General features: G+C 48.6%; 1 protein-coding gene across 1 annotated transcript in view; it reads left to right on the top strand.

The window, feature by feature from the left end:
* Positions 1–14,556, top strand: part of Polr1a (RNA polymerase I subunit RpI1) — a 135,300-nt gene that overhangs the window by 19,144 nt on the left and 101,600 nt on the right. The window contains exons 4-8 of the mRNA XM_077692741.1: positions 738–1,040; positions 2,117–2,435; positions 6,052–6,210; positions 8,937–9,080; positions 12,476–12,696. Coding sequence (XP_077548867.1) covers positions 738–1,040; positions 2,117–2,435; positions 6,052–6,210; positions 8,937–9,080; positions 12,476–12,696 — 1,146 coding nt within the window. The remainder of the gene's footprint in view (positions 1–737; positions 1,041–2,116; positions 2,436–6,051; positions 6,211–8,936; positions 9,081–12,475; positions 12,697–14,556) is intronic.

Here is a 14,556-nt window from a genome sequence, read left to right on the forward strand (position 1 = left end):
TTTCTTGGTGCGGCCCGACGGCAAAGCTTTGCACCGCCACCGAGACAGATGGAGAAAGGTAAAGTGAATAAGGGGGAGAGTCCTCAGCTGAAAATCGCCAGAAATTCGCCATGTTGCCATTCATGATTTTACGTCACCACGGGCCTTTCAAAGTCGCCAATTTGGCGAGAAGTAGCCACCAGTGGCAACCCTGATCTTGGGAACTAATTGACTGACTGAAAAAATAAAGGCATATTTGAAATGAGCAGGGAAAAATAGCAGCAACACTGACAAATTTCAAAGGGTTTAGTTAACAATTAGCGGAAGTTGTTTTAAGAGCAGTGTAAGGAACTACAGTTTCATCGCAATCCATGTTGGTCCGTGGTGCCCCTACAGCAGTAATAGCGTCTAAGCCACTGTTATCCCACCCATTGACAGTGCTTATTTTGCACACACAGCTCCACAATATACCAACGAGAAAAAAGTATGCGGCAAGTCATCTAGTTACGTAGTCAGCTAGGTAAGTTCTTGTGCATAAACAAATGTGTAATGTTACTTGAGTAGTAGATTTGGCCCGTCCTTTTATGTACAAAACATGCGGGCAATACGCAAGGATATTTTTTTTTATTCATCGATGGAAAAGGGGGGGGGGTGCGGGTTATATGGTTATATGTGCAAAAATACGGTACATGCCCTTGGGAATTCGGCTTGTCGTGGTCCCATTCCCTTTGTATGAACTGGAATGCACTCGGCCGCAGTGTTGTTGCCGGCGCTGTCCGGCCGGGCCTTCAGCAGCGCATCGAGGCGTGCGTAGCGGCCGTGGTGCGGGACGCGGGCGACCCGGAGGAAGCCCGGCGGGCGGCCGGCGTCAAGAACGTGGTGGAGTGCCGGCAGCGCACAATCAAGGTGTTCATCCGTGAGCACCTGATGGGGGCGCCCCGCAAGTGTCCCCACTGCGCCGAGCTGCGCCGAGCCATGTCCATCCACAACAACAGCCGCTTCGTCTACACCAGCAAGATCCGGCCGGTGGTCAAGCCGCCCACCTCCGCGGTCCCCGTCAGGTATGTTCCCCTGTTTGCGTCACATTGTCATCATAATAATAATCGTTATCATTATCACCATCATCAGCTTGATAATGTTCACTGTGGCAGAGTTGTTCGGTATAGATGGTATTCACTGAAAAGTTTAGCTGCAAATTTCTTCGCTTGGCAACACTGGAAACGGCCACAGACATGGCCGAAGCGCCACGGACAAGGCGCGACTAGTGTCACTGCGGCCGCACGCCGCAGGAAAAAATAACGGTGTGCGTCGTCTGCTCGGTTTCAACCCGATTGTCGATGATGGTGTCAACAGAAATGTTTTTAATCACACTCACATTGGAGTCGAAGCATTACATTGCGTTCGGTGCAGTACAGTTTGAAACGCCCAACACATGTCATGAGCTTAGCACAGACAAGTACCGCCACCCCGCGAAGCCTGACGTAACTAGTGACGGAGCACTCTCATGGTTGCCTGCATGTGTGCCTCGCCAGGGAATACAACCTATACACCAGTTGCAAAACTCATCTTCGGAATCCAGGCCACGCGAGCACCCCTGCTGTTTTGAAGCTGAGGAGCAAGTGTATTGTCTGCGGCACCTGGGGGACAGAAACTGAACTTTGCCAAACATTAACTTATTAACACAACATAATGACATAAAACTTGCTCTAGGAAACACTAAATAAGGTACTGTTTACTTGTGTTTCCACAGTTTTTCTTGCCATGTCCTAATGTGACACTGCCGTATCTATACAAACATTTCTGTTTCAGTTGCAACACATCTTTCAGAAACAACGTAGACGAATATGAAAGAAGGCATTTCATTATTATTTTAGCCGGGGACAAGTTTACAATAAGTATCTCTTTTCATCTCACGTACAGTTAAAAGTATGTTGATGCGCGGCTCGGTGTCATGGCTGCCAGCATTCATTTTGGCAGCATCTGTAATGCTGGTAGATCTAAGAATTATTCGTATCAAACATTCTAGGGTTCTGTCAAGGAAACCGTTTCACGAAAGTTCAAGGTGTTTTAAGCGGTGCCCAATCATTTGGGACAGAGAGCATGTACTGCACAGAAATCAGTTTAACCGTTGTTACAGGCGCACGTACGGCGGCTTTGAGGAGGACGCCGGTGGGGGCTTTGACGTGGAAGAGGAGCAGCGGGAGGAGGAGGAGGAGATGCTGCGGAGGCAGGCAGCGGAGGAGGCGGCGGAGGCGAAGGGGGGCCAGGGGGGCGGCTCGCTGTCCTACCTGACCCCCGTGGAGGCGCGCGCCCACCTGCGCAAGCTGTGGGAGCGGGAGCGGCCCCTGCTGCGGCACCTCTTCGGCATCCTGGCCCTGGCGTCCAGCTCGCACGAGAGCCCCGTCGACATGTTCTTCCTGGAGGCCCTGGTCGTGCCTCCCACGCGCTTCCGCCCGGTCAGTCTCTCCCTCTCTCTCTCTCTCTCACTCACCGGAGGAGGGTGGAGGTTCTTTGGAGCATGTTCCGAATGCCAGAAAGGTATACAGGGCAGCATAATCATCATCGTTGATTCATTGATTGATTGTAGGGTTTAACATGCTGACGCAACGCAGGCGATGAGGTGCGCCGTAGTGGAGGGCTCTGGATAATTTTTGACCACTTGGGGATTTCTACCATGCGGCGAAATCTCGTACACACAGGCGTTTTTGCTTTTTGCCTCCATCAGAAAAGTGGCCGCCGCGGCCGGGAATCGAACCCACTTCTTTGTGCTCAGCAGCACAACACCATGGCCCATCATCCTCATTGTCCTACTTAAGTCCTCCAACCACTCCTGTCTTCAGCTGTGCCAGATTTCACTCTGCTGCCTGCCTGCACTGAAGCAACGTCTGTGGATTTTTTGTTTTTAGAATGCCGCGTCCGACCCTACTTTGCTCTCCCTAAGGTAACGCAATGTAACCTAACCTAACCTATTCTAAGAACAGAACTATCCTAAGCCATGAAATCCTAAGCCACCTCTACACCACAACAACAGATATGAAATGTTGGAACGTCATCCAACGGCACTCTAGACGCTGAGTTCCTTATTTTGTGTGTTGTGGTTACCCAGCAAGCGGTTTCCCACTTCCTTCCCTGGCTTTGCGTCTGGCAGTGCGCGTGTGTGTGTGCATAAAGGCCAGCGGTAGCTAAAATAGGTGTTTGGAGCCCTTTTCCGAACATGATGACGATGGCCTTTCGTGCATTAAAAAGCTTCCATTTGGGCAAACTGCTAAGTTTTTACAAGTGCTAATGTAAAGGTTAGGGGTTCAGGAACAGTGCAAAATCCGCATGACCTTTCATCAAGCTAACGTCATCCCAATGGCGCTCTTTGGCTTTTGCTTCCCTTGTGCCACAATAACACTACCGCATGCAATAGACAACTTGAACAGTTAGACACAGCTAGCCGTCACGGGTTCGATTCCTGGCCGCGGCGGCTGCTTTTTTGATGGAGGCGAAAAGCAAAAACGGCTGTGTGTGCGATACTTCGGCGCACGTTAAAGGTCCCCAGGGGGTCAAAACTAATCCAGAGCCCTCCACTACGGCGTGCCTCATCGCCTGCATTGCGTCGGCAGGTTAAACCTGACAATCAATCAATCAACAGCTAACCATCGTTTGTAGCCATTTCAACCTCAGTGGGTGTGCTGGCTTGTCTTGTGTGTGAAAGCAGTTTGGGTAAAACTGCTGCAGAAACGGTGGGGATGATCTTGAAAATTTTTAAAGATGATAGTCTTTCTTTGGCTACCTAAATGCAAAAGTTTTGGTCTGTATGTATGTCTCTTTGTCCTTTTGTCCTTTGATTTATCCGCCCAGCCGAAAGTTAAAGAAATTCTTGGAACAAGACGTTTATGTAGGGCCAGGCAAAGCATCGCTGAACTACTAAGTCTGGTGGCAATGTTCATACTTGTCGACAGTGCTCAGGAAAAAGAAAACATGAGGCATGTTCAGGGTTTTTACAGGTCCTTGAAACCCTTGAAATTGGGAATTGAGTTTTCAAGGGCCTCGAAAGCCGTGAATTTTTTCCTTCTCCTTGAAAACCCTTGAATTCTTTGGGCAATGAAGAAAAGGCCCGGATATATGACCTGCTTTTTATGGCTTATCATTGTGGCCCCGCACACTCCCCATCCAAAACAGGCTTTAACACTTTCAAGCCAGCTTGGGAGTACAGGCAGGCTGCTTTATGCAAGGGCTCGTACAGAATGAAATCCCCGCATCGGGCGAGGGGAAATTAACACAGGTGCCCTTCCCATGTTAGATGCTTTCTTCACTGCCTCGTCCTGCTATTCATTTTGCATATCTCTTGTGCCTCACTACGTTTTGAAAAGGAATGGTGCTGACACCCCAGAATGGCATAAAAAGGAGCACAGATTTGCTTTAAGCAAGGCTCTGAATGCGAATGTGAGAACACAGTGCATCTAGCTTCTAAGCTTTGGTGGAATATTTTATTTTTACATGTGTCATGGCGGGAAAAGTTGGAGGCCTCACCCCCCCCCCCCCCCCCCCTGTGTTGATCAACAGACATTTAGGGGATGACAATGGCAGGAGGTATTAAGTTATGTTCCTCACTATCCGAGACTGTGCATTAAGAGCATTTGCAGAGCTCAAAAAAGTTATACCGTAATGGCATGTTTTTTGTAAAGCTCTCGGATTATTATTGCGGGTGGCACTAAATTTGACCATTTCCAAAAGGTGGAGTTGTTCCTCAGAGATTTTTCTCAAGGTCATTTTTTGTAATGTAAAGAAGCAAATGTTTTGCGTGCGAGCAGAACAGTAGTAGAACAGTTCGGTACATGTTCTCCCCTGCACCTTTGAAAATACCTTGACAGGGCCTTGAAAGTCCTTGAATTGTGTTTGAATTCTGTTCGAACCCTGATTTTTGAGGCAAAACATAAATACATACCGTACTTACCCGATTCTAACGTGCCCCCGATTCTAACGTGCACCCGATTTTCCTGGCAAAAAAAAAATTGCACCTCCGATTGTAACGCGCACGGAACTTTATAACCCAGACAAACGAATGTGGGAGAAATGGGCGATTTATTCAGAAGTAATCTCACTCATCTCACTCCTCGTCGCTTTCCGCTGACCAAAACATCTCGTCCTCGGTGCCGCCAAGAGCGTTCGCGATGCCACACTTCTGAACGAACGTTCAACCATGGTCGATGGGATCGTGGCCCACGCCTCGCACGCCCATCCCATGAGCTTCTCCAGAGCCGCACGCTTCAGCCGACCGCTCGTTTTGAACGCGTGAGAGCCGCTGCTGCCATTGCTGTTATCAAGTGCGCAAGTGGAACGAGTTGACGATTTGTGTGAACGCCGATAGAAAACCATGGGCGCTTATGCTTCCTCCGTTCAAAAAATTGTTTCTAAACATGGAGGAAGTCTTCCTCCATGTAACTAAAGGCTTTGGCGCCATCTTGAGAGGGCGATGGCGATGGGTGGGATGAAATTTTTGCTGTTTCGGCAGTTTCGGTTTCGTATCCGATTCTAACGCGCATGCTATTTTTCGGCCTATTTTTCCGGAAAAAGGGTGCGCGTTAGAATCGGGTAATTACGGTAAGTGATATTTGCATTGTTATTTTAATTAAACGTGCATGGATGCTTGATGTTTTGCGATAGCAAATAAAAAATACACCTTGGAAAAAAAAAGTTTTAACCTCAAAATACAAAAAGCACTCGCGGCGGCCCTTGTGGCAGTGTTCCAAGTTCATAAGTAACGAAGCGTTCCAGTACATGGTGCGTGATCAGTGGAAGGCGGCCAAATTGAATTGGCTTGAGCAAACCTCCACCGTATTTATCGTGGGGGGAGTGAAACGGGAGGGGAAGAGCGTTAGAGGGGGAGGGAAAGAGAGGAGAGGAGTTTATGGGGCATTGGCAGCTGAAGACCGCCATCTTTCGACGACATTTGCAGCCAAGCGAGCAGATACATGGCCAATTTTTTTTTTTTGCTTGTAGTGCTGGGCTCTCCAGCGTTGCACCGTCCTTGCGGGTATTACTCGGTCATGTGACATGGTGTGCCCTGCCGGGCTGCGCTCGCAGATGAACTTCATGCACGGCCGCAAGTACGAGAACTCGCAGACGGTCAGCCTCTCCAAGGTGCTGCAGTGCTGCGACGCGCTCAAGGCCGTGCTCAAGCTGCTCGCTCGCCGGGGCCAGTCGGAGAAGCTTGAGGACCAGATGGAGGTCGAGAGGCTCGAGGTGACCGGCTGTTTCCGTGGTCTTTCCTTCACCGCATTCGCTTCCTTTGCTGGGGCTTTGTATGTAGCCAGTGTAACGGCTTGCTAGATGAAATGCTATCAGCAGCCCTGCTGATTTTTGCCACTGAGCACTGGGAGACGGGTCACAAGAAATAAATATACGGGACGAGTGCTAGACATCAGCTGGCGATGTGTAGCGTTTGTCCCGTGTATTTATTTTGTCCCATTTACAGCACTAATACAATGTCCTCAGTGGCGATTAATTTTACTTTTGCCAATTTTCGCAAAGTTACTCTATCTGGATACTGGTCACAGTAATCTACAGGGGACGCAAAATAGATAACATTGTTTCCAGGTCACCAGTGTGTGTTGAGAGATACAGTGTAGACCGCTTATAACGTATGTCGCGGGAGCCGCAAAAATCCGCACTATAAGCGGTACCGCACTATAACCAAAACGTGCGCGAATTCAACCAAATCGCGACCTATCTCTCAAGTCATCCTAAATTTTTTATCACCCAAACGCACAGCGCCTAAAAACGAAGGAAGGGTCTTTATTTCATATTATTTTTAACATCAGCCGCTGCTGCCGGGTCTCACACATTGCAAAAGCGCGGTTTTACAAACGGCGAGTGCGGCTTTAACTTCCTTTGTATTTGTATTTTGAAAGACCATGGCTGCGTTTTTTGCGTCTATGAAGATGCCGCAGGACATGATAAAAAAGGCCAGCGGGATTTTTTTTTTTTTACCCCACTCTGTGTTCACGATGCCGAAGGCCGAAGGCGGCTGCTTATCAGCGCAACGTACTGGTGGTGGAAATCTTCGCGCGGCTCGCTTGTTCGGGAAGAGCGGTGGCTTATCTGCACAACGTTCTAAAGCGTGAACCGCATGGAGCGATTTTTCGCGAAAACGTGCAGCGCACGCCGCAGGCGCGGCGACGCCGGCGCGGATACAACTGACGTAATGTGTGCGGCGCGGTAAGCGGCGGCAAGATGGCGTCGGCACTGGCCGCGAAGCGGCGAAGCTGTGCAGGCAGCTCCAGCGACCACTTTTAACCGCTCGCTGAAATGCCGCACGAGGCGCAAGCGAAGATGCTCATGCAGGAAAAGAGCTGATAATGTGACCGCAAAGTGGAATATAAACTACCATCCACGCTGCTTGTGAAAGCGCCCATCAAAAAATACCGCGGTGGTAAGCCTAAACTAAAGTCCCTTCATCTGATCGAGGGACTTTAGCCTAAACACCTCTGGCGCGGCTAGCCGGCTCGGAGCGCTTCGAATCTCCCGCCATTAGGTGCGCGTCTTTCCGTTGGTGCATGTCATCAGGCTCCTCCCACTGCCACGCGAAGAAGCCACCGCGAGCGCGGAATCGTAGACGCGAGCATGAAAAAAACGCACGCGCAACGCCGATGTGCAAAATTCGTGTGCGAAAACGGGCCATGCGGTTCACGATTAATAGAAACAACTTGCCACGCGCGGACGGGGAGCCGGCCGCTATCTTCCGAGGAGCATCAAGCAAAGTCAGTTGTGGTTATCACGTACGCGCGAACTAAAGGGTGCCTATTTTTTGCTTCTGTTGCGCGCTGCGTCAGATGGCCGATTTCATCATTTCTTCTTTTCTTTTGCTACTCTAAAACGATGCCCCAGCTGCGCCGGTCGATGAGCAGATCCGCCGAAAAACCGCACTATAAACGGTATTGTTCTTCGGCCAACTGCATCTTAAGCGGTATGCTTATGCATTGAGTTCTATGGGAGGCAAACCGGTGGTCACAAAAACCCGCGTTATATCCGGTCCCGCACTATAAGCGGTTACGTTATAAATGGTCTACACTGTATGTGAATTAGTGAAATGGTTCTTTGAGAAGAGAACGCTCTGTTTGCACCTCCCTACAACTTGAAGGTGTGATATGGATTGTAGACAGGCCAATTGGTGCATAACTAACAACTGATGCATTTATTGCCTGACAAGAAATGAAAAAGAGAAGGACATGTGACTTCAGCCTCTACAGAGATCACAAAAAATACAGAACAAGATACGCTAAGATCAACTAGGAAACAATATTCACAGTGCACGGCATTGAGATACCAATGTTGGAAAGCGCAATCCTTACAGGTCATGTACTCCACGACACGACAGCATGTAGGCTTCAAGCAATAAGATCTCTGTAATCTCTGGGCAGTTTTGAGTCGGACATTCTTTCCCTGTTTATTAAAGCGAGGGTTTCTATGTCTCCTTTATGGCGTCTGTAGTCCACCTTAAATGCTGCTGCAGGAAAGACGACTTTCTCAGACTGTGATCGTGGGTTATGTGAAAGAAAAAAACGATTCCTGTGGTCGTAATTGAACACGGGTCCCTCACATTATGGGGCCCGGTTGACGTTTACCGCATGCGTCATTCCGACGAGGTCGAAGCTTGTGTCTCACTGATGGCTGGTAGTCCACCTCAAAACCCTCTGCAGGAAAGCCAACTTTCACCTGTAAAGCGTGCTCTGCCGCATATATACTCTTTCACAGGTGAAGCCTGCTTTAGGCTTTCGTTTCAACAGAGGAATCCCTCACGAGAAAGCTTCGCGATCAACCGTCGCCATCGTTAGACGGAGGGGTGCAGCATTTTTTGCTTCTCAGGCCATATATCTGTCAGTTGTTAGTCAGTGCTGTGTGCGTGTGCTTTTCTGCTGTTGTCAGTTGACGGTGTGGTTGCGTGTCGCCGTATCCTCCCCTCTCCGCAGCAAGTGGTGAACAAGGTGATGGGCAAGGACTTGGACACCAAGATGCACTTTGCCTGGAACGCACTGCAAGTCGCCGTCAACGTGGTCGTCGACAGTGAGCTCGACCGCCTGAACAACAACAAGGGCACGCCGGGCATCAAGCAGGTGAGGGGAGTTTTCGTTGTGAAGACAAAGCACAAGTTTGGTCCGTTGAGATTGAATTTTTTTTTTAATTGAATTAAATTTTATTTCCAAAGCTTGAACATGAAACGTGAATGGGTACAGAGCCACAGGAAGGTAGTTCCCAAGGTAAAAACCGCAGGCGGGACCTCCCGTGGTGATAGTAAAAAAATGAATAAGTAGCAAGCAACTCTAGAACACAGATGTTGGCGAATAAATGCAAAACAAAAAGCGGAGAAAGATGGATACGAAAACCAGAGAAAAAATATTACACTAAGAATCTGAACACTAAAAAAAAAACAATCAATACAATGCCAGTCTATTCACAAATTGACTAATGAATGCCATATTCATAAAAAGTAACACGTAATACTGTAGTTACAATTCAGTCAGATGAAAGTGGGCAACAGGAAAGTTTCTAATTTAGATTTGAAAGCGCGTAGTGAATTAGAAAATTTAATTTCAGGTGTTAGTAAATTCCAGAGTGATACGGTGCAGAATTGGATCATATGTTTGCCGTAGTTAGTGTGTATGCACGGATGTAGCGTATTCTGGCGTGAAGCAAAGCAGGTATAATTGAGATTAGAAGTGATTCATTGAGGGAAAGTATCCAAAGCAAGGATGCTTCTTGCGGTACATATCACTATTATTGGTTTTTTTCTACAGCTACAGGAAAGCGTTGCAGTGAAGACCAGACTGACGTCGGGGTGACCCGAAGGTCCGAAGTCCTAGCTTGATGTACATCTAAAAATACTCGCACTACTAGCTTTATTTCTTGTGTGTGGGATCAGTGCTTTTTTTTTCAAAATTTATGGAAACAAGCAAAAATATGATTTTTTTTTTTTTTGAAATTAACGCTGATTAGATATCATGCCTGTAAATCACTAATTACTTGCAGCACGAGCTCAATGTTTTGTTTGTAGGCTCATAGCGTTGAAAAGTTTGGGAAAACACAGAAAAAAGTCTTTCCTTCGAAATAAAAAAATCCAGGGCTGAAAGGGACATTGAGATTGTAAGCATGAGATGCTCAGATTGTAAGAGCCTATGTCACACGTTGCCTGAGATTAACTGCTTGTAGAGTGGAGAAAAAAGAAGATGCGTGCAGTCAGCACATGCTGCTGTGGGGAGTGCAGCGGAACCTAAAGACCAACTGCACTAAATATTTTGACCTCTCAAAAATGTTATTCCCGTATAGTCCGCCTAAAAAGGCTGTGATACAAAATATGAGAGCTGAAATATGCTTGTCCACAGTGCAATCGACCATCGAAAATTGGCGATTTTGAAAGTGAAAGTGAGAAAAACACAGCCATTACAGCCAAGCTGGAGTGACGTTGCAGCCGGCAAGTGAGCGGCCGCAAGCCGCTGGCCGGCCGGAGTGAAACTACGCGCGACGCTTCACCCTCCCAGCAGTCCTAGGAGAAATGCACGTGATGGAGCTCACTTAGTTCTCCTGGCTGGCTGAAGAACCAAGCACCTGGCCATTCACAATGTCTCTTCCGCTTCATGGCCATTTGCGTGGTCCGCCGACAGGTGCAATGCCGCTTGCGGTGGAGCTATTTTAAACCTTTCATCTAATTAACAATAATTTTCCGGAGGCTACCAGTCAGGTCCCATTTAGTTTGGTGGCATATGCTGTAGATTCAAAATAAATTTGGTAGTTTGCCTTAGGCGCATTTTTGGGTGCACCGCTGTTTGTGTGTGTTTATGGACGGCCTCTGTGATCAGCAACGGTGCAGTGATGGAGTTAATTGTGGAGGCGGTAGTCTGTGCGTGTGTGTGATGTGTGTGGTGTTGCGAGCGTTAAAGGGGCCACGGAAACAAAATACAAGTTTGTTTTGTTCGAAAGCTTTCGTGTTTTATAGTGCCCGCAGCGCTTGTCTGGCAGCAATAGATGCCGTATTCACTGAGAAATTAATCAGTTTAGGTTAAAATTTTGATTCTCCCACTAAATCGTGTGTTTTCGTGACGTCAGCAATGAAGTCACAGGTGTGCGTATTCAAACGAACTTCCACTGTGTCGTTCGGCTCTGCAGCCTTGCTTGCCGTCAGTCCTCCCAGATGGCGCTACTATACTCATCCACGGACCGTTGTTCGCCATTGCTTTGTTTGTGACCGTATTTGCACCTGGCTTGTTTCTGCTACTATAGAAAGTAATCGTTTCGTGAAACAGAGGGTATCCTCGACAAACCGGGTCGTGTACGACTATGTCGCTTATCCTAATTGGCCAGTGTCGTGTAACATAACTCCAAAGCTTTGGGCTGCTGTACAGTTAAAACAAGCATGATGCGCCCAGTACCAAAAGCAGTGCGCATCGCTACTTCTATGCTTGCATCTATTTTCGTAAGTTTCATTGTTTACCGCACCATTCTTACTGCTGTAGAATGAATATGGTTACATTTAAGCGCAAATAGCTCGTTCGGCAAGCTTATAAGCCGCGATTAGTTTGCATTTACTTTTGCCGGCATCAGCCAATTGCAGAGCTGCGCATATGACGTCTTAGTTTCTGTTGCAGGAAATGAGCTGGTGGGTCGTATGGCCGTTCCCTTTTTTCCTAATTATATAGCTTATTTGACCACAGTGTGCGTTAAAAGTGGTGTCAGTACGATTCTAACGAGGCAATCTTTCGAATGAACCAAACTTGTGTTTTGTCTGCATTATGCTCTGATTTGATTTCTGTTTCCCTATCTCATTAAAGACCACCTTGAAATTGTTTCTTTTTGTCAACTGATGGGGAGTTGTGTATAGAGCTTGTGACAGAGCGCACAATTTGGCCGCAGCAATATTGTTAACCGAAGCTGGTCCCGATGCCTAAGGCGTTTTGTTGTTGTTATATCGAGATTTGTTGTGGCACTTCACAGTTGTAAGGTGACTTGCACTCAGGGGCTGAGGTCTCGTTGTGAGAAAGTCACTGGTGCTGAGGTCATGTGACCGAAGTTCCTAGATGGCTGTAGCCCCGGTGTAGTTTACCTTTTCTCCCATTGTATTCTCTTGATCCCAAATGAAAGGGCATCCCTTGAAACACCTCGAACCGAAACGGTTTTTTTGATAGGGACCTGGGACATTTAAAACCAGCATTTTTAGAATTACCAGCTTTGTGTATGCTGGCAAAACGAATGCTGGCAACCGTGGCAGTGAGCCGTGCGGCAACACACTTCTAACTGTACGCAATGAAAAGAGGTACCTAAAAGCTTCTCCCCAGCTAAAAACAGATATAAAGCACAGGCTGTCCTCTTCCTTTGTGCGATCTAACCACTTTGCACACGTCACATTCAGGCCCTACATGGGGCCACCTTCCAGTTTCAGCAAGTTAAGTGCCAAACTAAAATAATTTAGGAAATTCTTGCGATTACCCCGCCGTATAAAACGCTGGCTGTCGTGCAGATCCTGGAGAAGAAGGAGGGCCTCTTCCGCAAGCACATGATGGGCAAGCGGGTGAACTACGCGGCCCGCTCGGTCATCTCGCCCGACCCCTACATCGATGTGGAGGAGATCGGCGTGCCCATGGTGTTCGCCACCAGGCTCTCCTTCCCGGAGCCCGTCACCGAGCGGAACATCGCCGAGCTGCGCCGGGCGGTCATCAACGGCCCCGACAACTACCCCGGGTGGGTGAGAGTCGCCGGGCCGACCCCGATCTAACGCGCACGCGGATGGAGAAGAAAAGACCTCCGGTTTGTACCCGAATCCAGCGCGCATGCCGGAAGGTGCGCGTTGGAATTGGGTAAATGCGGTACCTTGGCGAGCCCTCATGGCGAGTAAAATGTGTCGTCCAGTGTGGTGAAGAGTGGATTCACTGTCGCTTCCCTCAAGAAAAAAATACAAGGGCGTGTAATTCGTCTCTTATGCGAGGAGGGCATATTTTTCCACGTCATTGCATGTCTTCGGGGGCTTTCTTTTTTAGTGCCGTTCCTTTTGAAAAATAGTTTGACCAGGAATTTTTGTAAGCTCTGTCCGTGGGCATCTTGATTTATCCAACACTTGTAAATGACATTGGGGAGTTGAGAGGGCCTTATGTGCACTAACAATTATGACGTGTACTGGCGTCAGCAGCTGTGCTTGCAGGCAAAACAGGGCTGCTTCTTGCACTGCAGTTAGCAAGGAAAGCTGTGCCATTCTGCTAATGCTACAGAGTGGCATCCCGGCAGTGTAGCTAGTGCAGTGCTATGTTGCCGAGTTGCTTTTCTGGCTGGCTGTATGAAGGGGCCTCAGTCCTGTTGTACATGAGAACACTGTTTGCTGCTGTAGGCAGATACTGTATAAGTCAGAATATTGGTCGAGGGGGAATATAGTCGATCCCTTTACCTTACAGCCAAGAAATGGGGAAAAAATACTCCAATGACCGGTGCATAGGTCGAGGGGTGAGTTTTTGGCAAACAATTTTGCGAGAAATCTTGACCTATACAGTTAAACCTCGATCTAACTTCATTACATTGAAATTTCGCGACATTGAAATTCGCGGTGATAATGAAGTGTTCATTGCGTGAAGCGTTTTCTGCAAACGAAAACGTGGCGCACTGTTTCTGTTTCTCTCGGAGCTTAATTGTCTACGCGGGCATCAGCGTGAACCGCATGGAGCGTTTTCTCCTCGCGAAAAAGCGCCCCCCAAGCCACAGACGCACTGATGCAGCCGCGGAGACCACCCACGTGATGAGGGTAGCTCCAGCGACCGCATCTAACCGTTCGCTGAAACGCAACTCGACGGGCAAACGAGAAGGGTATGCGAGAGAAAAAGCGCATAACACGACGAAATTTTCACTGTAAAACATCATACGCGCCGCTTACGAAAGCGCACATCAAATATCCTCCGCGGTGGTAAGCCTAATCGTCTCTGGCGGGACCAGCCAGCTTCCCCAAGCGCTTTGAAGCTCTCCCGCCATAGGGTGCGCGCCTCCCCATTAACAAAACTGGTCAGGCTCCTCCCACTGCTGTGCGCAGCGCGGGTTGCTTTCTTGCAAAGGCAGCCGCCGCCGCACAATCGCGGACGCGGGCGTAAAAAAAACGCGTGCGCAAGGTCAAAAGATTCGCAAATGCTTGCTGGAATGAGGGAACCCATAAGCATGAGCAAACTCGAACGAAGGGCAAATCGGCGACATGCGGCGACGGCGGCCCCGCTAGAGATAATTAGGCTTACCACCGCGGAGGATATTTGACGAACGCTTTTGTAAGCGGTGCATATGACGTTTTACAGTGAAAATTTCACCCGCGTTATCCGCTTTTTTTCTCGCATGCCCCTCTCGCTTGCCCCTCGAGTTGAGTTTCAGTGAGCGGTTAGAAGCGGTTGCTAGATAGAGCAACCCGCATCGCGCGGGTGATCTCCGCGGCTGCGTCAGCGCGCCTGTGGCTTGCAGGGCACGTTTTTGGTTCACGCTGATGCCCGAGTAGACGATTAAGCTCCGACAGAAAGAGAAACAGTGCGCCAGCCGTGTATGCACGCCACGCAGTTTGTAGGCAAGGGGCTCGCGCAC

This window comes from Haemaphysalis longicornis, unplaced genomic scaffold (genome assembly GCF_048455015.1).
Source record: "Haemaphysalis longicornis isolate Haplotype H1 unplaced genomic scaffold, Haemaphysalis longicornis Haplotype H1 scaffold_12, whole genome shotgun sequence".
In the NCBI taxonomy this organism is placed as follows: Eukaryota; Metazoa; Arthropoda; class Arachnida; order Ixodida; family Ixodidae; genus Haemaphysalis; species Haemaphysalis longicornis.